This window comes from Nerophis lumbriciformis, linkage group LG02 (genome assembly GCF_033978685.3).
Source record: "Nerophis lumbriciformis linkage group LG02, RoL_Nlum_v2.1, whole genome shotgun sequence".
Taxonomy (NCBI): domain Eukaryota; kingdom Metazoa; phylum Chordata; class Actinopteri; order Syngnathiformes; family Syngnathidae; genus Nerophis; species Nerophis lumbriciformis.
Window position 1 is genome coordinate 27,730,647 of NC_084549.2, and position 24,872 is coordinate 27,755,518.

General features: G+C 40.1%; 1 protein-coding gene across 1 annotated transcript in view; it reads right to left on the bottom strand.

Annotated features, from left to right (window-relative positions):
* Positions 1-24,872, bottom strand: part of macrod2 (mono-ADP ribosylhydrolase 2) — a 1,158,848-nt gene that overhangs the window by 75,439 nt on the left and 1,058,537 nt on the right. Inside the window, exons 15-16 of the mRNA XM_061960241.1 lie at positions 18,532-18,657; positions 12,406-12,474 (exon numbers count right to left, since the gene is read on the bottom strand). Coding sequence (XP_061816225.1) covers positions 12,406-12,474; positions 18,532-18,657 — 195 coding nt within the window. The remainder of the gene's footprint in view (positions 1-12,405; positions 12,475-18,531; positions 18,658-24,872) is intronic.

Here is a 24,872-nt window from a genome sequence, read left to right on the forward strand (position 1 = left end):
ATAAGCCTGGTTGTGTTGTGGCTAATAGAGTATATATATGTCTAGTGTTTATTTACTGTTTTAGTCATTCCCAGCTGAATATCAGGTCCCACCCGCCTCTCACAGCATCTTCCCTATCTGAATCGCTCCCACTGCCCTCTAGTCCTTCACTCTCACTTTCCTTATCCACAAATCTTTCACCCTCGCTCAAATTAATGGGGAAATCTTCGCTTTCTCGGTCCGAATCGCTCTCGCTGCTGGTGGCCATGATTGTAAACAATGTGCAGATGTGAGGAGCTCCACAACCTGTGATGTCACACTACTCGTCTGCTACTTCCGGTACAGGCAAGGCTTTTTTATCAGCGACCAAAAGTTGCGAACTTTATCGTCGATGTTCTCTACTAAATCCTTTCAGCAAAAATATGGCAATATCGCAAAATGATCAAGTATGACACATAGAATGGACCTGCTATCCCCGTTTAAATAAGAAAATCGCATTTCAGTAGGCCTTTAAGGGTTTCATCAAGTCTTTTTGGGCGACGTTTGGCGGGCCAAATAAAAAACTTTGGCGGGCCAGATGTGGCCCAAGGGCCGCCAGTTGAATACGCCTAGTTTATGGTTCATGGTTTAAGTTTATTTCGAACATGCATACATTTGCAATATGATGAATCACAATTTTCAGTTTCTCTTTTCAACATGTTTGAAAAAGAGTAGGAAGAAGCAGAGTTTATTTAATCCTACCCCTTTTCCATTTCATATCAGTTGCTAACACCTTTGTTCACTTATTGTTCTCAATCTGTACACAATTTACTCCATAAATAATACAATTCTAAAAAATAAATACATGTAAATAGTGAAGTAAGTTGTATTTTATATAGTGAGATGAATAAAATGATCGATAGGTTCAAAATGTTTATCATCATTTTTCTTCTTTGTACTTTGTAATTACTTTTCGAACACTTTCTTAAACTGCATCCTATTAGTGCATTGTTTTGATTTATTTAGGAAACATTATTAGCTCAACAACAAGAATTTGTGAACAAAACCTATTTATTGCTTTTTTTCCTCCAATGAGCATCATTCAATTATGTGAGGGAAAACATTTGGTAAAAGTTTGATTAGTAAGACCGATGATGATGCCGCGTGCGTACTACCTGCATTGAATCTACATTGCCATTAAATTTTACCTTCGGAGCAAAAACAATAGCTGTTGACTTCTAGCAAAGAATCACGATGCATGAAAGAAAAACAATTTCTGTTCACAACTCACATTTATTTATTCCTTGCTTAAGGCAAGAAGTGTCTTGCGTTAATTTATGGGTGTTCCGTGAGCTTATTGAAGCGGGTGCCCACTCACAATTCAGCAGAACAAGGCTGAAGAGATAGACAATAAGAATGCAGCCTCCATTTCCATTTTTAAAGTACGTTATGAATATTCATAAATAAAAGATGATTGGATTCTGATTCAATTTGGTGAGCCTTTATAAGCACAAATATCGGGCTAAAAATCTCATTACCTTCATGTGCAAGGTGATATTGAATACATATAACTCAAATTATGGAGTGCTCTCCTTAGTTAGAAATACAAAATATTTCCCCTGTCCACCACATTTCATATCTCTTCTCCACATGAATATTCTAGCGCATAATAAAATCCCAACATTATATAGTGTGCGTTGTTATATTAGGCCATGTATATATCGCTTGCATAAAATGAGAAGCTTTCTGTTCAATACTTTTATTTTGTTGCACCAAAATACTTCCTGCATATTAAAATACTGATGCTGGGAAATGTTTGTGGGGTACAGTATTTAGTACCAAAGCAGTGTCTTACATCTGCATTTTAAATTTAGCAAATGATGTTCCAATGATGAGAGGGGTGAAAATGACAAGAAGTGGGAGCTTGTTTTAATATTAGGTGTAAGTGAGCTGGGACCGAGATGTTTAGCTGTGATACACACTTCCATATGTGCAATAGTGAGCTGTGTGAGAACAGCTGGGTGTTAAAACACAGTGGCTAGAAATGTGTAAATGTGAAGGAAGGCATTTGACATGAACACTCTGTGCGAGGTGGGATCAAAAACACATACAGACTGACAGAGGCTTATTGCTATGACAATGTTAAATTAACTTTTAGGCCTGTTATGCACTCACATCTTTACCTGGTTTGTTGCCTTCTGAAGTTGATAATGCTTATAGTAACTTATCAACAAAATATACTTTCTATTCAGCTAGAGCAGGGGTGTCAAACTCAAATACAGAGTGGGCCAAAATTTAAAACTGAACAAGGCCGCGGGCCAAGGTTGAACAAATTAACCTTTTAATAGGGACCCAAACAAGTTTTGCATTGAATATTGAACAAGCAAGGCTTATATAACTTTATAGTGACATGCAAAATCGAGTTTCAAAAAATAATAATAATAATTAAAAAATATCAATGGCATATCAAATACAATTTAAATAAAAATTGAATGCCTCTTTTCTATTTGCAGCCTTCTGAGGTAAATATCAACATTAACTTTTTCCACAGGCTAATCAATTTGAAAAGAAAATAATGAATAAACCAACCATTCAGGACTTTAAACTGCTCAGTTTGCAACACACTGATCTAATCTGATGTGCCCAAGCCAGATACCTGGCATCTTTTCTTGGATGCTAGTTCATTAATGTCGGGGCTCAGGATTTGAGCTGAGGCAACCTTCATTATCGAACGAAGGTGTTCATCAGTCATTGTATCTCGTATTCCACCCGGACTACAGTCTTGGGGGCGTACCTAAAGGCAATGCCTTTAACGTCCTCTACGAGCTGTCGTAACGCCCCCCCCCCCCCCCCCCCCCCCCCCCCCCCCACACACACACACCTTGTAGCGTCCCGGAAGAGTTAGTGCTGCAAAGGGTTCTGGGTATTTGTTCTGTTGTGTTTATGTTGTGTTACGGTGCGGATGTTCTCCCGAAATGTGTTTGTCATTCTTATTTGGTGTGGCTTCACAGTGTGGCGCATTGTAACAGTGTTAAAAATGTTTATACGGCCACCCTCAGTGTGACCTGTATGGCATGTTAATCAAGTATGCGTTGCATTCACTTGTGTTGGTGCGTGCAGAAGCCGCACATGTTATGTGACTGGGCCAGCATGTCGTTGGACTGGATGAAAAGCGGACCTGACGACAGGTCGGGGCAGGTTTTCGGGAGGGGCACTGAAATTTGGGAGTCTCTCAGGAGGGTTGGCAAGTATGAGAATTAGCGGTGATTGCGGTGTTACCGCGGCACTGCCGCTGTATATGATTGGCGGGCCAGTCCTCGTGTTAATTTGATATTGCCTCAAGGGCCAAATGAAATTACACGGCGGGCCAATTTTGGCCCGCGGGCCAGAGTTTGACACGCATGAGTTATAGCTTTCAATCAAGTCAGAATGAACAGACCATCCATCCATTATCCGGGTATATGTGTTTCCTATGTTCACACTGTAAGTAATTAAGTACGTTTTATTTATAAAGCGCTTTTCAAGGATAAAAACCGCAAAGTGCTGAACAAAACATACGTGAATTAAAACAACAAATACATTAAAACAGGGGCAATGTCATAAGAAGGATAAACAGAATAAAAACGCAGATAATACTGCCGGTCAATTCCGATTTGTTTCCCCTATGTTTGACTTGCATGTGATTGTTTCATGTCGCCGTGAAAAGTGCAAATTCCAATACTTTCAAATCCAACTCTCTTTTGTATAGGACTATAAATCAAATATGAATCTGATGCAACAGCAGCCTGAACGATCAGAGCACGTTCATCCAACCCATACGTCATTGAAAGGTGACAAACAATTCCTCACCAAAACAGACAGGCGCGAAAGTGTCGCATTTTCCGGACTATAAGCCACTACTTTTCTCCCCTACTTTGAACCTTATGCTTTACTGTGTTTCCCACAGATTGCCAATATACACTATATTGCCAAAAGTATTTGGCCACCCATCCAAATGATCAGAATCAGGTGTCCTAATCACAGGTGTATAAAATCAAGCATTTAGGCATGGAGACTGTTTCTACCAACATTTGTGAAAGAATGGGCCGCTCTCAGGAGCTCAGTTAATACCAGCGTGGAACTGTCAGAGGATGCCACCTGTGCAACAAATCCAGTCGGGAAATTTCCTCGCTCCTGAATATTCCAAAGTCAACTGTCGGCTTTATTATGAGAAACTGGAAGAGTTTGGGAACAACAGCAACTCAGCCACGAAGTGGTAGGCCACAAAAACTGACAGAGAGGGGTCAGCGGATGCAAAGAGGTCGCCGACTTTCTGCACAGTCAGTTGCTACAGAGCTCCAAACTTCATGTGACGTTCCAATTAGCCCACGTACAGTATGCAGAGAGCTTCATGGAGTGGGTTTCCATTGCCGAGCAGCTGCATCTAAGCCCTACATCACCAAGTCCATTGCAAAGCGTCGGATGCAGTGGTGTAAAGCACTGAACTCTTGAGCAGTGGAGACGCGTTCACACTTTTCTATCTGGCAATCTGATGGACGAGTCTGGGTTTGGAGGTTGCCAGGAGAACGGTATATTTCGGACTGCATTGTGCCGAGTGTGAAATTTGGTGGAGGAGGAATTATGGTGTGGGGTTGTTTTTCAGGAGTTGGGCTTGGCCCCTTAGTTCCAGTGAAATGAACTTTGAATGGTCCAGGATACCAAAACATTTTGGACAATTCCATGTTCCCAACCTTGTGGGAACAGTTTGGAGCGGGCCCCTTCCTCTTCCAACATTACTGTGCACCAGTGCACACAGCAAGGTCCATAACGACATGGATGACATAGTCTGGTGTGGATGAACTTGACTGGCCTGCACAGAGTCCTGACCTGAAACCGATAGAACACCTTTGGATTGAATTAGAACGGAGACTGAGAGCCAGGCCTTCTCGACCAACATCAGTGTGTGACCTCGCCAATGCGCTTCTGGAAGAATGGTCGAAAACACACTCCGCAACCTTGTGGACAGCCTTCCCAAGAGTTGATGCTGAAACAGCTGCAAAAGGTGGACCGACATCATATGAACCCTATGGGTTAGGAATGGGATGGCACTTCAAGTTCATATGTGAGTCAAGGCAGGTGGCCAAATACTTTTGGGAATATAGTGTATTTGTGGCAGTAGGGACGTGACCAGGGTGGTGTCAATATGACATCATCGTATAATTTGCATAATCACAATGATGCATTTATTTTTACTACAAAGTTTAAAAAGAATGTATACACATATTTAAAAATAAATCTCTTATTGGTCATTTGCATTAAACTATGTTATTTTCTTATATCATACTGTTTGCGCTATTGTTCAATTGTTGATGTTTCTTTAACTACTACAATGTAACACATTGCATGTACACCCCTGGTTTATTGACATATATTATTCTGCCCTCCCTGAATGTTGGAATTTAGTTTGACAAATATTTAACCCGTCTTTTAAATTATAGATTCAAAAACAACTTGAGGTTGTTAATTGATAGTCTCCAGAATGAAGTTACAGTAAAACTAAGCACACACAGGAAAGTACATTAATATGCATATGAAGTGCACAAACATGTATGAATACTGTTAAGTCAACAATACAGTTTAGTCAAAAACGGAAGAAAAAATAAAATTCCACAGGATGAATGTTGGCTCTAATGCCACTAGCTCAATGCTAACATACAATGGACAAGCTCGTTGACAGGCTAACGAAAATTAGTATGGCAAACTTGTATGAATGTTTATCAATTTAGATTTTACCACAATTAAATGCACATATATGTATATATTTATACAATTTTGCAGATATTTTATGGATATTTCCGGGTTCACGAGCTTCACATGCCACCAATAAGTTTAGCCTTTTCACATCTCGACACAGAGATTGCCGAATGGGTCACGGTGGACCAATGGAATTGTACTAATTAAATCAAACACACTCACACAATCTCTTAGTCAGCCATTTAGCGCGTTATGGACTCACTCTCGTTTTGGAGAAGACAACGAAAAGCACAAGAAGCCAATCGACCCAGGCCATCGAAAAAGGAAACAACTGCCGTATGGAACGGAAATCCACCACCAGTAACGGGCACAGAGAGGCTAGACTGCCTCACGCCAAATAAGAAGGCATACGCCCAGAGGCGACTCACCTTGAGGCAAAAGTGAAAGCAAAAACGAGGCAGAGGAAACACCGGTGGAAGCAACCTCCAACACCGAAGAAGACATCCCCAGCGCGCAGGAGTGGTAGGAGAAGTACGAATATTTGCAAGCAATATAAATACAAAATAAAATGTGTCCAAAAATTAAGTGGATGCGTCTTATATTTAGGTCCGCTCTTTAGTCCGGAAATTACGGTGCCAAGGCTAAATACAATTATTGCCTTCTTCCTTAATTTCCTATGTGAAATAATAAATGTCAACTCTGGTTGCAGAAACTTTTAAAAATTGCCATAAATGGGGCCAGGACTGACACCACCACGAACCAGGGCCATGTTTACTTCCATAAACACTGAGCTCCACATTTGACGTCACCTTTTGTGTGCATACGCATCAGTCCATGGACGCATTCCATTCACATTAGACATACATAGAAGCCGCATGGTAACGTGAACCACTACAGAAAAAAAGAATGGATTCAACACAAAAATCAGAATTGGGCTCCGTACCTTGCATTGTAGCCATAGTCTCCAAGTCCTGAATCTTCCCTGAGGCCACCTGCCAGTCAGGTGTGTATGCTGTGAAGCTATTATTTTTAGTAGTGCTATCTACATAAGTGCTAAAAAAACATTTTATCAACATTATTACTCTCATGTTTGCTGATGAAATGCCAAGCAATAAAACTTCCCACATGTACGCCAATTGTTTGTTAGATCCGAACACTTTGTTCTGCTTATCACTACAGTGTAATATTTGCAAAAAACTCTTGTGGATGTATTCATTTGCAAAAAACTCTTGTGGATGTACTAGCAGTCTGTGGTTGCCAGTGTTCTGTTCTACATCGTAGTGTGCTGGGGGGCAGTACATCTAAGAAGGACAGCTCCAGACTGGAGAAACTGATCAGGCAGGCCAGCTCTACGATCGGAATAAAACTGGACTCACCGGTGACGGTGGCAGAGAAGAGGACTGTGGCAAAACTACTGAGCATCATGGATGATGTAAGTCATCCTCTGCATACCGTTATCAGTAGCCAGAGGAGCCTGTTCAGTGCTAGACTGCTTCATCCCAAGTGCAGGACTAATAGACTAAACAACTCCTTTGTCCCACACGCCATCAGACTGTTCAACTCCAGGGGATGCAAAACAATAACAATACTGAAATAAACTGCAACAAAAAACAGTGCAATTAACAGTGCAATACATTTTCATAACATGGTCACTACTGCCTAGTTTCTCTTGTTATATTCTTATTTTTACTGTTATATTTTTATTCCTATTGTTGCTTTTTATTTTTATTCTTATTATAATATTTTGTATTTTATTTCCATTTATACCCCCATTATTTACTTTTTACTTCTTAAATTCGATCTCAATTCTGTACACTGCTGCTTGAATTTTAATTTTCCTGAGGGAACTCTCCTGAAGGAATCAATAAAGTACTATCTATCTATCTATCTATCTACAAACCCAGTTTCCATATGAGTTGGGAAATTGTGTTAGATGTAAATATAAACAGAATATAATGATTTGCAAATCATTTGCAACCCATTTTCAGTTGAATATGCTACAAAGACAACATATTTGATGTTCAAACTGATAAACATATTTTTTTTTGCAAATAATCATTAACTTTAGAATTTGATGCCAGCAACACGTGACAAAGAAGTTGGGAAAGGTGGCAATAAATACTGAGAAATTTGAGGAATGCTCATCAAACACTTATTTGGAACATCCCACAGGTGAACAGGCAAATTGGGAACAGTTGGGTGCCATGATTGGGTATAAAAGTAGATTCCATGAAATGCTCAGTCATTCACAAACAAGGATGGGGCGAGGGTCACCACTTTGACAACAAATGCGTGAGCAAATTGTTGAACAGTTTAAGAAAAACCTTTCTCAACCAGCTATTGCAACGAATTTAGGGATTTCACCATCTACGGTCCGTAATATCATCAAAGGGTTCAGAGAATCTGGAGAAATCACTGCACGTAAGCAGCTATGCCGTGACCTTCGATCCCTCAGGCTGTACTGCATCAACAAGTGACATCAGTGTGTAGAGGATATCACCACATGGGCTCAGGAACACTTCAGAAACCCACTGTAAGTAACTACAGTTGGTCGCTACATCTGTAAGTGCAAGTTAAAACTCTCCTATGCAAGGCGAAAACCGTTTATCAACAACACCCAGAAACGCCGTCGGCTTCGCTGGGCCTGAGCTCATCTAAGATGGACTGATACAAAATGGAAAAGTGTTCTGTGGTCTGACGAGTCCACATTTCAAATTGTTTTTGGAAACTGTGGACGTCGTGTCCTCCGGACCAAAGAGGAAAAGAACCATCCGGATTGTTATAGGCGCAAAGTTGAAAAGACAGCATCTGTGATGGTATGGGGGTGTATTAGTGCCCAAGACATGGGTAACTTCAGTGTTGGCTTAGTTACTGAAAAACAGTAACTAGTTACAGTTACTAGTTACTTTATTTCAAAAGTAACTCAGTTACTAACTCAGTTACTTACACCAAAAAGTAATGCGTTACTGTGAAAAGTAACTATTTAGTTACTTCTTCTACTTTTCTTTTTTAAAGCTCCCATTAATGCCCTTTTAGCCTTCATTTTAGTACTGTTATTGCACTGGAGAATAATACAATCTGTTGATCAACTTGACATACATTTGCATTACTGAACTCTGCTAAGCAATGTGCTCTACATACAACACACAAAGACAAAGATATGTTTCAAAGGGCCAATTTATTTCAGGCCAGAACAAATTGACAAAACTATTTTAAATAGCTGCAACATAACATACATAAGTAACAAACAGCATAATAACACTAACACTAACACTAACACTAACCACGTTAAACCCAGATTCCGAACTAATAAAGGTCTTAACTCATTCTCTTTCTATGCCACTTCAATATGGAATGCACTCCCAACAGGTGTAAAAGAAAGGGCATCTCTATCCTCCTTCAAAACCGCACTAAAAGAACATCTCCAGGCAACTACAACCCTAAACTAACACCCTCCCTTCCACATAATACCTCTTCGGATTGTAAATAATCAAATGTAGACACTTTTTCTTATACTTTCTGATCTCTCTCTCTGTGTCCACTACTTGCTGTACATATCCTACCAAGTCAGTCCTACACTGTTTCAATGTCCATTTCTCTGATGATGCAATTGTTGATGACTGAAGTGTTGATACCAACCAAACCTAACCCCCCCCCCCCCCCCCCCCCCCTCCATATCCCACACCCCGGATTGTAAATAATGTAAATAATTCAATGTATATACCCTGATGATTATCTTGTGTGATGACTGTATTATGATGTTAGTATATATTTGATAGTATATATCTGTATCTGGACCCCGACTTAAACAAGTTAAAAAACGTATTTGGGTGTTACCATTTAGTGGTCAATTGTACGGAATATGTACTGTACTGTGCAATCTACTAATAAAAGTTTCAATCAATCAATCAATCAATCAACAACATAGCTGTAAAGCTGGCTTCACCTAAGGAAGGCACACGTGACATACACAGAGCCTAAACAGGCAGATTTGAATTGTTGTTTTGGGCAGTAGACGGGATCTTTGATCCAAGACACAACTTACATTTAACTAAAATGTTCTTTTCTTTGTGCTCGACAAAAGAAAAGAAGTGAGAATATCTCATACTTGCCAACCCTCCCGAATTTCACTGCCTCTCCCTGGGACAACCATTCTCCAAATTTCTGCCGATTTCCAGCCGGACTTAAGGCACGCCCCCTCCCGGTCTGTACGGATCTGAGTGGGGACAGCCTGTCGTCACGTCCGCTTGGCCAACCAAAAAGTAACCACAGAACACTATACCGTATAGGCGTATAGTGTTCTGTGGTTACTTTTTTGTTGGCCAACGGTTGTATTGCGCACCCCCCTCCCCTCCCCTCCCCTCCCCTTCCCACACTCAGACACACAGTCACACGTCTCTGCTTCGCTGGAATAAAACACACTCAGATCCTCAGTTTCTAGCCGATACTACATAAAAAGTAACGTAAAATAACGCAGTAACGCATCATGTAGTAACGGTAACTGAGTTATTGAATATAAAAAAATAACGCGTTAGATTACTAGTTACCGCCGAAACTAACGGCGTTACAGTAACGCGTTACTTTGTAACGCGTTAGTCCCAACACTGGGTAACTTACACATCTGTGAAGGCGCTATTAATGCTGAAAAGTACATACAGGTTTTGGAGCAACATATGTTGCCATCCAAGCAACATTACCATGGACGCCCCTGCTTATTTCAGCAAGACAATGCCAAGCCACGTGTTACATCAACGTGGCTTCATAGTAAAAGAGTGCGGGTACTAGACTGGCCTACCTGTAGTCCAGACCTGTCTCCCATTGAAAATATGTGGCGCATTATGAAGCCTAAAATACCACAACGGAGACCCCGGACTGTTGAACAACTTAAGCTGTACATCAAGCAAGAATGGGAAAGAATTCCACCTGAGAAGCTTAAAAAATGTGTCTCCTCAGTTCCCAAACGTTTACTAAGTGTTGTTAAAAGGAAAAGCCATGTAACACAGTGGTGAACATGCCCTTTCCCAACTACTTTGGCACGTGTTGCAGCCATGAAATTCTAAGTTAATTATTATTTGCAAAAAAATAAAATAAAGTTTATGAGTTTGAACATCAAATATCTTGTCTTTGTAGTGCATTCAATTGAATATGGGTTGACAAGGATTTGCAAATCATTGTATTCCGTTTATTTTTACATCTAACACAATTTCCCAACTCATATGGAAACGGGGTTTGTATCTATCTATCTATCTATCTATCTATCTATCTATCTATCTATCTATCTATCTATCTATCTATCTATCTATCTATCTATCTATCTATCTATATATTACTTTGATTAATGGCAAAGAGAACATGTCTGAGAACACCACAAGACTGCATTATGGAGCAACAAAAAGGTATCTTTGTGTTTAGTGTCAACACACACATCAATCCTCTCTCAATATGATTCACTTCCTATGATTATGGTCTGCAGACATTGCCTGTTTACTACATACAAGTTTTATGATGCAAACAGTATGACCTGCACCAGATCATTTCATTTTAGATTATTGTAACACATATGAAGTCAACCAGAATGAATTGTGTTCAATATTTAAGGTTTAACTAATTAATCGCTCATTCCTCACATTATTACAAGTCCTTTCATTACACCTTCCAGTGACTAAACTACGGAAACGAGCAAAGGAGCCTGATGGCAGATTTTATCAAAGGGTATTTGCTCTGGAGCCATTTGTCATGGGATCAATTGGTTACGCTTGGATAAGCCTGGCTCTGCATGAGATTCGAGATCCGAGACTGTTTGGATTTGCGACCGAGACCCCGCTTCTCCACACAAAATGCAATCTGCCTGCAATCAGGAATGACACCACTGTTTACTGCTCGACAGTGCCACCCCCACATCCATCCCATAGTAACCCTTGGCAGTGACAGACAGTGGCAGGCTCAGGCGAGACACAATCAACGTGGTGAGGTGGAGCTCTCCACTGATGGAAAGGCTTGTAGTGTTTGCGTGACGTATTCCGATGGCTTTTCAGAGACGATGGAGACGGCTCGCTCAGACAGATCTATCTGGAAGGTTCACGCTCACCCTAAATTAATTGAATGTCGCTCAAACAGAAAGTGAAATTGTGAGAAAATGAGACAAGAGAGTGACTCGAACCTGTGTTTTAAGTGGTAGGAGTAGGAGAAGCTATACTCAATTTATCCTTAGCCTAATTTGTGGCTATGAGGACCAAATACAATTAGGACTATGCTGAGACTTTCTCCTCCACCATGCTATGTTGCTAATCAACACTTTCTTTCTTACTTTGCAGCTTTTCAATATTTCAGCAAGAAAATTAGCACGTTTTGATCTAGTCGCATGAAACTAGGACAATGTCTGCAAACTATTTGAGCAATGAAAGGCTACAGAATTTCCCCCAAAACAGCTGTAAATATTGTGCACAATTTGTTTATACTATAATCAGGCCTTAGGCGACAGATTATAGAGTGTGTGTCGGTAAGTACAGCAGTTCGGATGATGTCTATGAATGTTGTCATTCATCCAGGTCATTGTATTCTCAGGGCATTCAATCGATCGCAACTGGACTGTTTAGTTTGTCTTAGAAGACATTTTGCCTCTCATCCAAGCAGGCTTCATCAGTTCATGCTCATAGACTCAGGTTGGTGAGATCTTAGAACAACGTAATCAGATCAGATGAAATCAGGCTTTACCTTCCATCTCTACAGTGGCCTTTCCCGTGTCTTCACCATCTGTCTTTGGAGCAGTTTGCTCTTCTTCAGCTGCAAAATAAAGATGCATTCAAGTATCAGGAAGTGACTTTATTGTAAATTTAATCACAAGATGGTGATCAGCATAGAACACAACCTTTTGTGACAGATCAATTTAGCATTGCATCATATGGTTAATATTTAAATGGACATTGGACTGTGATATTTCATTAATATTTGAGCCATTAATGTCCACCTCTATGTGGTCAAAAGGATTGAGGTACCTGCCAATTTCACCCTCAGAATATAAAAAGTGCTGCTTTAATGACTTCCAGTTTTCTGGGATGACATGGTTTTGATGTGGGTCAATTCACTTGTGAGGTCAAAAGTCAGGGATTTTGGACCTGAGAGTGAGTCTGCTGGCTCACCATCTCTGTTATGGCTCATCCCAAAGGGGTTTGACGGAATTGAGGCCAGGGCTTTTTACTAGTTCTTCCCCGCCAAACTCATTCAAGCATGCCTTTATGGACCTTTGTTGGACTGCGACACAGTCATGCTGGGACAGGAAATGGCCTTTCCCGAAGCGTTGGAAGCACATAATTGTCCATACTGTCTTGGTAAATTGTTCAATAGGTTAATTTTTTAGATTAGATTAGATACAATAGACCTCTGTTGATCCCTTTGGCGTGTTCCAATAGCAGCAAGACTATATACAGCCGGTGTGTCCAAACTACAGCCTGCGGGCCAAGTGCGGCCCACCAGCGTCATAAATAAGAAGTCTGGCCCGTGGTATGTCTCGAGTTTAATTTTAAAAACACTACTGTCTGATGGCCGCAATTAGGCCGCCTTCTTGTGGACAACATTAATAATGTTAATCAGTGACCGTGAGTTTTATATTGAAATACAATGAGCATAGCAACAATTTATATGAACCGATCCTAACAACCTTTCCCATGGTGCAAATAAATTACAACCTGCAAAGAAAGTCGACACACATGGTTGCACGTAACACACGACCTGCTCACTGAATTATCTGGAGCAGTGGACATTATAAAAAATGTCTAATCACTAGAGATGTCCGATAATATCGGCCTGCCAATATTATCGGCCGATAAATGCGTTAAAATTTAATATTGGAAATTATCGATATCCTTTTTTTTATTATCAGTATCGTTTTTTTTTTGTTTTTTTTAATTAAATCAACATAAAAAAACACAAGATACACTTACAATTAGTGCACCAACCCAAAAAACCTTCCCCCATTTACACTCATTCACACTCATTCACACAAAAGGGTTGTTTCTTTCTGTTATTAATATTCTGGTTCCTACATTATATATCAATATATATTAATACAGTCTGCAAGGGATACAGTCCGTAAGCACACATGATTGTGCGTGCTGCTGGTCTACTAATAGTACTAACCTTTAACAGTTAATTTTACTAATTTTCATTAATTACTAGTTTCTATGTAACTGTTTTTATATTGTTTTACTTTCTTTTTTATTCAAGAAAATGTTTTTAATTTATTTATCTTATTTTAGAATTTTTTTTTTAAAGTACCTTATCTTCACCATACCTGGTTGTCCAAATTAGGCATAATAGTGTGTTAATTCCACGACTGCATATATCTGTTGATATCGGTATCGGTAATGAAAGAGTTGGACAATATCGGAATATCGTATATCGGCAAAAAGCCATTATCGGACATCCCTACTAATCACCATACATAATTTAAAATTGCACCTATTTAAAAACACTATGAAGATGGATAATATGCTAAACATTTTCTTTCCACACTTTGCCATGTTTGGCACATTTTAGCTATTTTGATATTTCTGATTGATCACAAGACTTTAAGGAGGTCATCACGGAAGTAAACAAGGTCAGAATTGAACTTTAACATACTGCTAATATTCAATGTTTTATCATTTGTACTTCATATTGCAGTGTCGTAAGGGTCTGATGTGGGGGTGGAGGTTGTTAATAACAGTTAAAGTTATGTGTTGTTGCTTAAATCAATGCAAACTGAAGTGCCTCTGATCATTTCCTGATAATATTGTAAAGGTTAAGTTTGTTATTTTTGTACAAATGAGAATCAACGCTCTGTGGCAAAAAAAGTGTTGCTATGTTGTTATGTGTGTGTGTGCATGTGTGTGTGTGTGTGTGTGTCTGTGTGCTTGTGTGTGCTTGTGTGTGCATGGATCAATATAACAGCCTATTGGTGAATACCCTTGAAAATAGGTCATTACCACAGGTTGTACTGCATTTGTACATGTTTGGGAAGTTTCTCTGGTCTATTTGGTATAAAATTAATATGCAGACTTATATCACTGCGATCTCTGATTGCGTGTAAAAACAGCTGTGTAAACTTGATCTGCACGAGCACACAAGCACTCTGAATGAGACAGCACACAAGGTTGGAATAAATAATAAAATTAGAGGTTTTGCCTTAAAATTGTAACCACGTCTGAAGTTATTGTAGTGATTTAGAGATCCAATTTATTTAGATGCTTTATCTAATTACGTTAGATACAATATGTATTCAATATTTATATCACAAACATCAAATCTGTATAAATCTACATATTTTGCACTGCATATACATTGTATGTATGTATGTATGTATGTATATATGTGTATATATACAGCATATTAGAGGTGTAACGGTACGTGTATTTGTATTGAACCGTTTCGGTACGGGGGTTCCAGTTTGGTTCAGAGGTGTACCGAACGAGTTTCTACACGGACATATTAAGTAGCGTAACGCACGTTGTGTAAATAATGCACTCCGAGGCACAACACACGACATGCTAGCAGCTAACGGGCTGCGATAGACTGACCATACATCCTCTTTTCACCGGACATGTCCTCTTTTGCGGGGCTGTCAGGGCGGAGTTTCTTAAATGCCTCAAATGTCCGGCATTTTGAGTTAGGGTTGCATGTATTTTCAATGTACGTTCAGGGTTAAGAAGGGGTTAAAAACAAAACAAATTGCGCGCAGCAGCATTCGTGAGGGAGGCGCACGCGCATGCGTCGCCAGCCTCTGCTTTTTATCCATAGATTTATCAGATTTGATATTTTATTATCTTTAGCAGGGGTGTCAAAAGTGTGCCCCGGAGGCCATTTGCGGCCCACAGCTAATGTTTTAAAGGCCCACGGAACATTCTAAAAATACTATTAAAATAAACAAAAACATAACAAAAGTGAAATAAATAAGCTTAAAGGTTAAATGTAATTTAGAAAAAGTTGCAATGTTGACCAATAAAACAAAGCTGTTTTTTTTTCTTTCAAACTGTCATTGCTCAAAACATAATATTGAATCAAAATCAATGTTACTATGAATTATTGACCTATCCAAGGTTCCGATTACTTCACATCAAATATTCCACTAAGAAAAATATTTTTGGTGGAAGATTTTGCAAATTTGGTAAATAAATAACCCAAAAATGTATATTTTGTTGTTTTCTTACTGTACCGAAAATGAACTGAACCGTGACCTCTAAACCGAGGTACGTACCGAACTGAAATGTTTGTGTACCGTTACACCCCTAATATATATATATATATATATATATATATATATATATATATATATATATATATTATATATATATATACTAGAGATGCGCGGTTTGCGGACACAACCGCGGAGTCCACGGATTATCCGCGGGTCGGGCGGTTGAAATAAAAAAAATATATATTTTATCCGCGGGTCGGGTCGGGCGGTTGAAATAAAAAAAAATTAGATTTTAAATAGATTCAGGCGGGTGGCAGTTAAACCAATTCGGAAATATATATACATAGTTAAATGTTGTTACCCACATACGAAAAACGAGCAGGCACCTGCAGCACGCCACAACAGAAGAAGAAAAAAGAAAGAGATGGCAACGCCGGCAGCAAACGTGGTACGCGACAAACTAAAAAAGGGAATACTAAAGACCAGGGGAAAAAAAGGCCAGAAAAGTTCAGCGTGGACTCGTTTTTATGAGGTTGTAAATCAGGATGATAGTAATGCTGGCTACGTGATTTGCAAGAGCTGCGACGCTGTTTATGTCTACGACAGTCACAAAACCGGGACATCTAACATGGTGCATCACATTTGTGCAAAACCCCGAACCTCCACAAACACCCTGAGCATGAGCAGTTTCGTCCGCCGTGATCCCAGAAGAGTGCCACAGGATGTTAAAACAAGATAGAACGCAGCTGCCTGCAGCAGTTTGAGTGGTGCGAGCGCGCTTGGAGGTGCGCTCAGCGCGGCTCCCAGATGATTGCGCACTGGTGTGCGTCTGGGCCGTGACAGCGTGGCACGCATTGAATGTCTCTGCTGCATTGGATCAGTCTCCTTTCTTTAACAGGCAAAAGCTTTATAACCTCACTAATGCCTTGCATCGTCTATATTAGATATATAACAACGGGCGGATGGCGGGCGGGTGCGGTTTTGATTAAATGTTAGTTCGGGTGGATGGCGGATGGTTGACGACTTTTGTGATGCGGTTGCGGATGAAATAATTGCCTATTCGCACATCTCTAATACATACATATATACTGTCTGTATATAAGCTATATAAGTGTGTTTATGTCTGCTTTTGGTCCCCGGACAATTTTTTTAGCCCATTTTTTTTAGACTGCCCTGATATATAGTATGGATGATAGTGGCAATGGCAGCACAGACCATAATAATCTATGATTCAGGGGCAGCAGGGTGGGCAGTGGGTTCTCTCTGTCTTCTTCCCACCTGATTGGCAACCCTAAGTTGGCCCTCGTATGTGAATGTGAGTGTAAACATGTTGTCTGTGTGTGTTGGCCCTGCGAATAGGTGCCTTCCGCCCGACTGCAGCTTGGATACAAACCAAGGCAGGAAAAACCAAGAGGAGAATCAGATTACTTTTGATCATATTGCATATACCAGGGGTCCCCAAACTACGGCCCACAGTCCGAATGCGGCCCGCCAGCGTCCAAAATCTGCTTTATAATATCTATTTTCTGCTGGATCTACTCTCTTTTTTTTGGCTGCAGCTGTTACATATACTGTAATACTGTACATCAAGGGTGTCCAACTCATTTTAGCTCAGGGGCCGGACTATTAAAATCATGGCATTAAAACAACAACAACAAAAAAAGTACAACTTCAGATTATTTTCTTTGTCTTACTTTGGCCAAAAATAGAACAAACACATTCTGACAATATGACAATAAAAGTATACAAAAAAATACCCGGCAGATTAGGGGTCCCCAAACTACGGCCCGTCAGCATGCAAAATCCAGCAGGCGGGAAGTCTCAAGTTTTTGAATTTATTTGTCCTTTCTAATCTATTTTCTACCGCTTGTTACTCTCGGGGTCTCCTACTCGCTCAGGCAAATCATATTGTCTAAAAATGCATTTTCCTATCGATAACGTGACATCATCGCGGGCACTGTTGGCGAGTGCACACTCTTTTAGTCAATTAGTGCGTGAGGTATATATATATATATATATATATAAATATATATATATACATATAAATGATAAATGGGTTGTACTTGTATAGCGCTTTTCTACCTTCAAGGTACTCAAAGCGCTTTGACACTACTTCCACATTTACCCATTCACACACACTGATGGAGGGAGCTGCCATGCAAGGCGCTAACCAGCACCCATCAGGAGCAAGGGTGAAGTCTCTTGCTCAGGACACAACGGACATGACGAGGTTGGTACTAGGTGGGGATTGAACCAGGGACCCTTGGGTTGCGCACGGCCACTCTCCCACTGCGCCACGCCGTCCCTTATATATATATATATATATATATATATATATATATATATATATATATATATATATATATATATATATATATATATATATACAGTATATATTTATATATATATATAAATATAAATATATATATATATATACACACACACACACACACACACACACACACACACACACACGCACACACACACACACACACACACACAAAACCCGGCCCCCAGCCACAATTTTTTAATCCAATGCGGCCCCCGAGTCAAAAGGTTTGGGGACCCCTGGCATATACTGTATCGTGTTAGTCACCTAACAGTCATCTTGATGTTTTTTCCAGACCACAAAACTGTTTTAATCACATTTATTCATAATACATATTTACCTTCATCTTTATCCTTACTGTCAAGAGTTGTGTCTTCATCTTCATTTTTATCGACGTCAGTGTCTTGGTTCTTATTTTGATCTTCAACTCTGTCTTGACTCATCTCCTCATGGCCCAAATCTTCATCTTGACCAACATCAAAAGACAAAAAAAAGATACATTCAGATCTGTCAGTCTTCAAATTAGGATCCATTTGTGTCTTACTATTCACATTTTCATACACAACATTTGTTTAGTGAAGATGTAAATAATGGGAATTACAGTATATTTGGAGTTATGGCATGCCATCACCAGTGGTTAAACTGAAAGAGCTTGGAAATGAATATAAACAAAAGCTGCATTGGCCTGCAGCTTTTTTATTATACAGATTTTTTTTCCCCCAATGTTGCTCTCACCTTACTCTTCCAGATCTAAGGCCTTGGACAGCAACTCAGGGATGCATTTACCACAACACTCTTATTGAACGTCTACAAAATTCATGTTTGGAGAGAGACTACAGTGCGTGCTTCATCTGTCAAAATGTTGTCAATAGAATAGGATTTACATAAAATAAAAAGAGAAGTGATGCACTGCTTACTGACAGCGATGCAAGTCTTGAATGTTAATTACATAGGCAGGTAGAAGAGTTCAGAGAAAAATAAATTATTGCTATGGTGACTTTATGTAACACAAACACGCAAGAAGCCTATGGGCCTAATCTACTAAGATCCAAATAACACACGCTAAGCAGCATGTGCAAACTATACAATTGTGTGTCTGATTAATTGGCATTATTTAAATGATGTTTTTGTGTGTTCTACGTGGCTTTCACCAAGGAGACCCTCATTTACTGCACATTCATGTTAACGTGCTCCTAAATGTGGCATTTTGCTAAGTTTTAAAACATGCAGCAGACATGTACAACTTTTTATGTGCATTTGTGAAGCAGTCCTGCAAGTGCGTCCACAACTGAACCAACTTTTTTAGCGCAATAAACGTGGGAGCTAGTGGCACTAACTGCAAGCGTGTGCTGGAATATTGCAACGGGAATAAAATGCATAGTGCAAGAAGTTTTATTTTTCATAAATACGAACGTCAATAAAATAAAATAAAAATGCCAGCAGACACGAAAACACATCAATTTAAATACCGTATTTTTCGGACTACAAGGTGCACTTAAAATCCTTTCATTTTCTCAAAACTCGACAGTGCGCCTTATAACCCGGTGCGCCTAATGTACCGAATAATTTTGGTTGTGCTTACCGACCTCAAAGCTATTTTATTTGGTACATGGTGAAATGATAAGTGTGACCAGTAGATGGCAGTCACACATAAGAGATACATGTAGATTGCAATATAATGGCAGTCACACATAAGAGCTACATGTAGACTGCAATATGACTCAAGTAAACACCAACATGTTGTATAGAACATTACACACGACGCTCAAAAATCCATCAAACTGTTTTAGTATGACTTTGGTAAGCTATGAAGCCGCACCGCTTGATGGATTGTACTGTGCTTCAACATACGAGTATTATTATGGTGTGTGTATAAAGTAAGACATTATCTGGCGTTTTGTTTCGCAATATTATGCAAAAGCAACATGTCTTACCTTACCTGAAGGTCTTACTTATATCTGTCAGTAAACTCACCATGAAAGCGCTAAAACATACCAGTCTAGTGAGTTTGCATTATTCACCCAAATAGTTTAGTTTTTAGTTTATTATTTCTTCGGTCAATGGTCAACAAAATAAACAAACAGTTTAACATAAACAAACAGATGTACATTCATAAACAAACAGTTGTACATTCATAAATAAAAAATAAAAAAATGTTGCAGACCGAAAGGGTTTAGGCTGAAGTTGAACACTTATTGTGCCTATAACCCTATAAACAAAGTCAAGTATGAGGTGAGCTTTAAAAAAAAAAGAACTTTCCTTTTCACAACATATTATAAATACACATTGTACACAACATAAATACTGTTCAATTATATACACAGTAAAGGCATGTGAAATATCCTTGTACACGTTAAACCTTTGCACCAATTATATACTATATACAAACAATTATACTTCCATTATATTCATATCCCACATTTAGTTTTTAATTAACATTGATTAAAGTATTAACTACTGTGTTGATTCAAGAGTGATATATTTTTCCAAGACATTGGTCTTAAAGTTGTTTTTTTTAATGTGTGAATAGAACTGGAACATTTTAAGGAATCATCCAAGCTGTTCCACAGTTAAACCCAATAAATAAATAAAACTAAATAACTTTAGTGCGTTGTTATTGCACTGGTGAGCCACGGATGAGGAGATGCTGCTCCGTTATTGATTTAAGTAAAGTCTGAATGTCATTAAAACAGTTAGCTCCATCTTTTGACACTTCTTTCACTCCTGTCCTTGCACGCTACACAGCTACAACAAAGATGATTGAGAAAAGACGTCGCCGAAGGTGAGCCACGTAAATAAGACCGCCTATAAAACGGCGCATCTTGAAGCGACTGTCAGAAAGCGGCTTGAAGATGATCTGTAAAACATAATCTATGCAACATTTTGACCAAATAACCACAATTACATGTTATGTAGACCACAGGGAAGTGTTTTCCATTTAGAAAAAATATAAAATAATGACCCCTTTAATGCGCCTTATAATCCGGTGCGCCTTTTGTATGAAAATAGACCTGACAGGTCATCGGCAGTGCACTTTATAATCCAGTGCGCCCTATTGTCCGGAAAATACGGTAGTTTTAATGAGCCTTTTAAGTCATCCAGCATTTATAAAATTAGAAAATTATATTGCTAAATAGACAATGAGTCTAATATTTTAATTTTTGACGGTTCATATATGTCGACAAGCATACGCACGAGAGAGCTGCGTGATCGCCTCCTTTCTTACAGCCAGTTATGGGCAACTTTCAAGACGTGCTCAATACAAACGCAAAACAGCGGCTGCAGAAAAGTTTTCGCCTTGATAAATCACAGTGCATGTGCTAAATGATTATATCTGTATTGTCCCTTCCCAGTATTGTGGGCGTTTTAATAATCATCATATTTTCTCCATATTGATTAAAGACAGACACGCTAAATGGATTGGACTTCTCCTTTTGCTCACTTAAGAGACGCAATCCTCTGCACAATAAATCAGCTTTGCGTGCGCTATCAAGTTTGCGCGTGTTTTAATACACACAAACCTTTAGTACGTTACCTACTCAGTGGCCTAGTGGTTAGAGTGTCCGCCCTGAGATCGGTAGGTTGTGAGTTCAAACCCCGGCCGAGTCATACCAAAGACTATAAAAATGGGACCCATTACCTCCCTGCTTGGCACTCAGCATCAAGGGTTGGAATTGGGGGTTAAATCACCAAAAATGATTCCCGGGCGCGGCATCGCTGCTTCCCACTGCTCCCCTCACCTCCCAGGGGGTGAACAAGGGGATAGGTCAAATGCAGAGGACATATTTCACCACACCTAGTGTGTGTGTGACAATCATTGGTACTTTAACTTTAAATCGGGACCTACTGTATGTGTACTCGCCTAAACCACTTTCAGGGGCTGTTGGACCATATTTATATTAAGTTGTGTTTGCATGTATTCTTGAGGTGCAGCACCACACACACAGGTAAACACATTCCATACAGTGGTACTTTGGGTGTTGGTATGGCCCAAACATTGTGCCCAACTAGTCTGTTCACCTGCAAATAATTCTGTTGATCGAGTGCACAGAAAGAAATCCACAAGTTGGAGCCATTTTTTATTCAAAAGACTGCAAAAGTGAGTGAGTGAGCGCCTGCACTTTGATAAAGAAGGTGAAAAACAGTACAAAGGTGGCGTCGGCGTGGCTCTCCCTTCCACAAACAAGAGTCTTCGATAAAGGTAAAAGTAATGATGAAAGCCAGTGTGGTGGCTTCTTCCGTATTTTATATGCCACCATAAGCTGGAGTGGGATGAGGGCGGCATTATTCATGCGTTCGTTACGTCTCGTCTCGATTACTGTAACGTATCATTTTCGGGTCTCCCTCTGTCTAGCATTAAATGATTACAGTTGGTACAAAATGCGGCTGCTAGACTTTTGACAAGAACAAGAAAGTTTGATCATATTACGCCTATACTGGCTCACCTGCACTGGCTTCCTGTGCACTTAAGATGTGACTTTAAGGTTTTACTACTTACGTATAAAATACTACACGGTCTAGCTCCATCCTATCTTGCCGATTGTATTGAACCATATGTCCCGGCAAGAAATCTGCGTTCAAAGAACTCCGGCTTATTAGTGATTCCCAGAGCCAAAAAAAAGTCTGCGGGCTATAGACATCAATGCATCATCAGATTCGGTTCACCGTGCGTGACTGCTCGCTGACTGCTCGCTGTTTCGAAAAAGCTAAGTATCGTACTATTTGTGTGCTTTTAAATTGTTCTGCAGCTTTCTTTATTACTTTCTCAACATATTTAGTAGTACTATTTAACTTGCAAATCACCCGATCTCTGTCTCTCCACCCCTCCCGCAGCTAGCTAGCAGCTAGCTGCTAAGCTAACGAAGCTAGCGCGGAGAAAGGCGTCGCCGGGCGCCGGTCAGAAGGAGTCTACTCCTGCACACCGTGACCAGGACTTCTCGGAAGACAGCAGGAACTTCACTCGGTGACAGAAAACACCGTGAGTATGGCTTCCTGCGCGTCTTGCACCTTACTCACGGAGAGGCTGGCTCTGCTAGAGGGCCGTGTCCGCCAGTTAGAGCAGAGTAATCTCGTAACTTTAGATGTTGCGGACACATCTGCTAGCGTTAGCTGTAGCGAGCTAACTAGCCCAGCCTGTAGTAGTCCTAAGCGGCCTACAAGCTACGGTGTACCGGTTGAGACGCATAATAGATTTAGCTCTTTAGCTAGTCCTACACCCCAGTCTACCGGGCACCACACCTTAGTCATAGGGGACTCCATCACCCGAAACATAAAGCTTAGCAAACCAGCCACAATTAAGTGCATCCCGGGGGCCCGAGCACCTGACATTGAGGCTAATCTTAGGGAGCTAACCCGCAACAGGCCTAGTAAACACGTACGACAGGCTAATCGCACCACTAGTTATGCGAATATAGTTGTACACGTTGGCTCCAATGACACTAGAATGAGACAGTCAGAGATTACAAAGAGAAACATAGCCAGGACTTGTGATCTCGCTAGAAAGATGTCCAGGCATCGAGTAATTGTCTCTGGCCCCCTGCCTGCGAGAGGCAATGATGAGAGATATAGCAGATTAGTCTCGCTTAACAAGTGGCTGGCTAGCTTCTGTAGACAACAGGGACTAACGTTTATTGATAATTGGCCCTCTTTCTGGGGCAAACCAGGCTTGCTGATGAGGGACGGCCTTCACCCTAACCAGGAAGGCGCAATCATCCTGTCTAAAAACATAGACTACTGTTTAAGTCACATTTGACTAACTACACTAGAGCAAGCCCGGTCACAGGCAATTACAGAGCCTGCTAGTCCGGGTGAGGAGTCAGTTAAGCTAGAACTAGCCAGCGCCAGGCTGGATAATTCCTGTACGCATAGCAATTTTCTTAGAATAACACACAACTCACATAATGTGTTTTCTGTTGTGAATGTGTCAGGGGTAGATATGCATTCTACTGAGGTGGCAAATCATGATGCGTTCAGTCGATCGCTGCATCAAGCAAACAATCTGAAAATTCCCGTCGTATCAATTCCTAGATATGGTCGAAACTATTTAAAGTGCACTACGTATAATAAACGCAACATTATTAATATTTCTACTACGGATAATTTAAACAAAAACTCGTCAAAACAGCCCAATACTTATAATCTGGGCTTTTTAAACATAAGATCATTGTCTCCCAAAACATTATTAGTTAATGAGGTCATTAGAGACAACAATCTTAACGTCATTGGTCTTAGCGAAACCTGGCTCAAACCAGACAAATTTTTTGCGCTAAATGAGGCATCTCCTCCTAACTATACGAATGCGCATATTGCCCGTCCCCTTAAAAGGGGTGGGGGGGTCGCACTAATATACAATGAAAACTTTAACCTTACCCCTAACCGAAATAATAAATACAAATCGTTTGAGGTTCTTACTATGAGGTCTGTCGCACCGCTGCCTCTCGATATGGCTGTTATCTACCGCCCCCCAGGGCCCTACTCGGACTTTATTAATGAATTCTCAGAGTTCGTTGCTGATCTAGTGACGCACGCAGACAATATAATCATAATGGGGGACTTTAATATCCATATGAATACCCCATCGGACCCTCAGTGCGTGGCGCTCCAGACTATAATTGATAGCTGTGGTCTTACACAAATAATAAATGAACCTACGCATCGCAACGGCAATACGATAGATCTAGT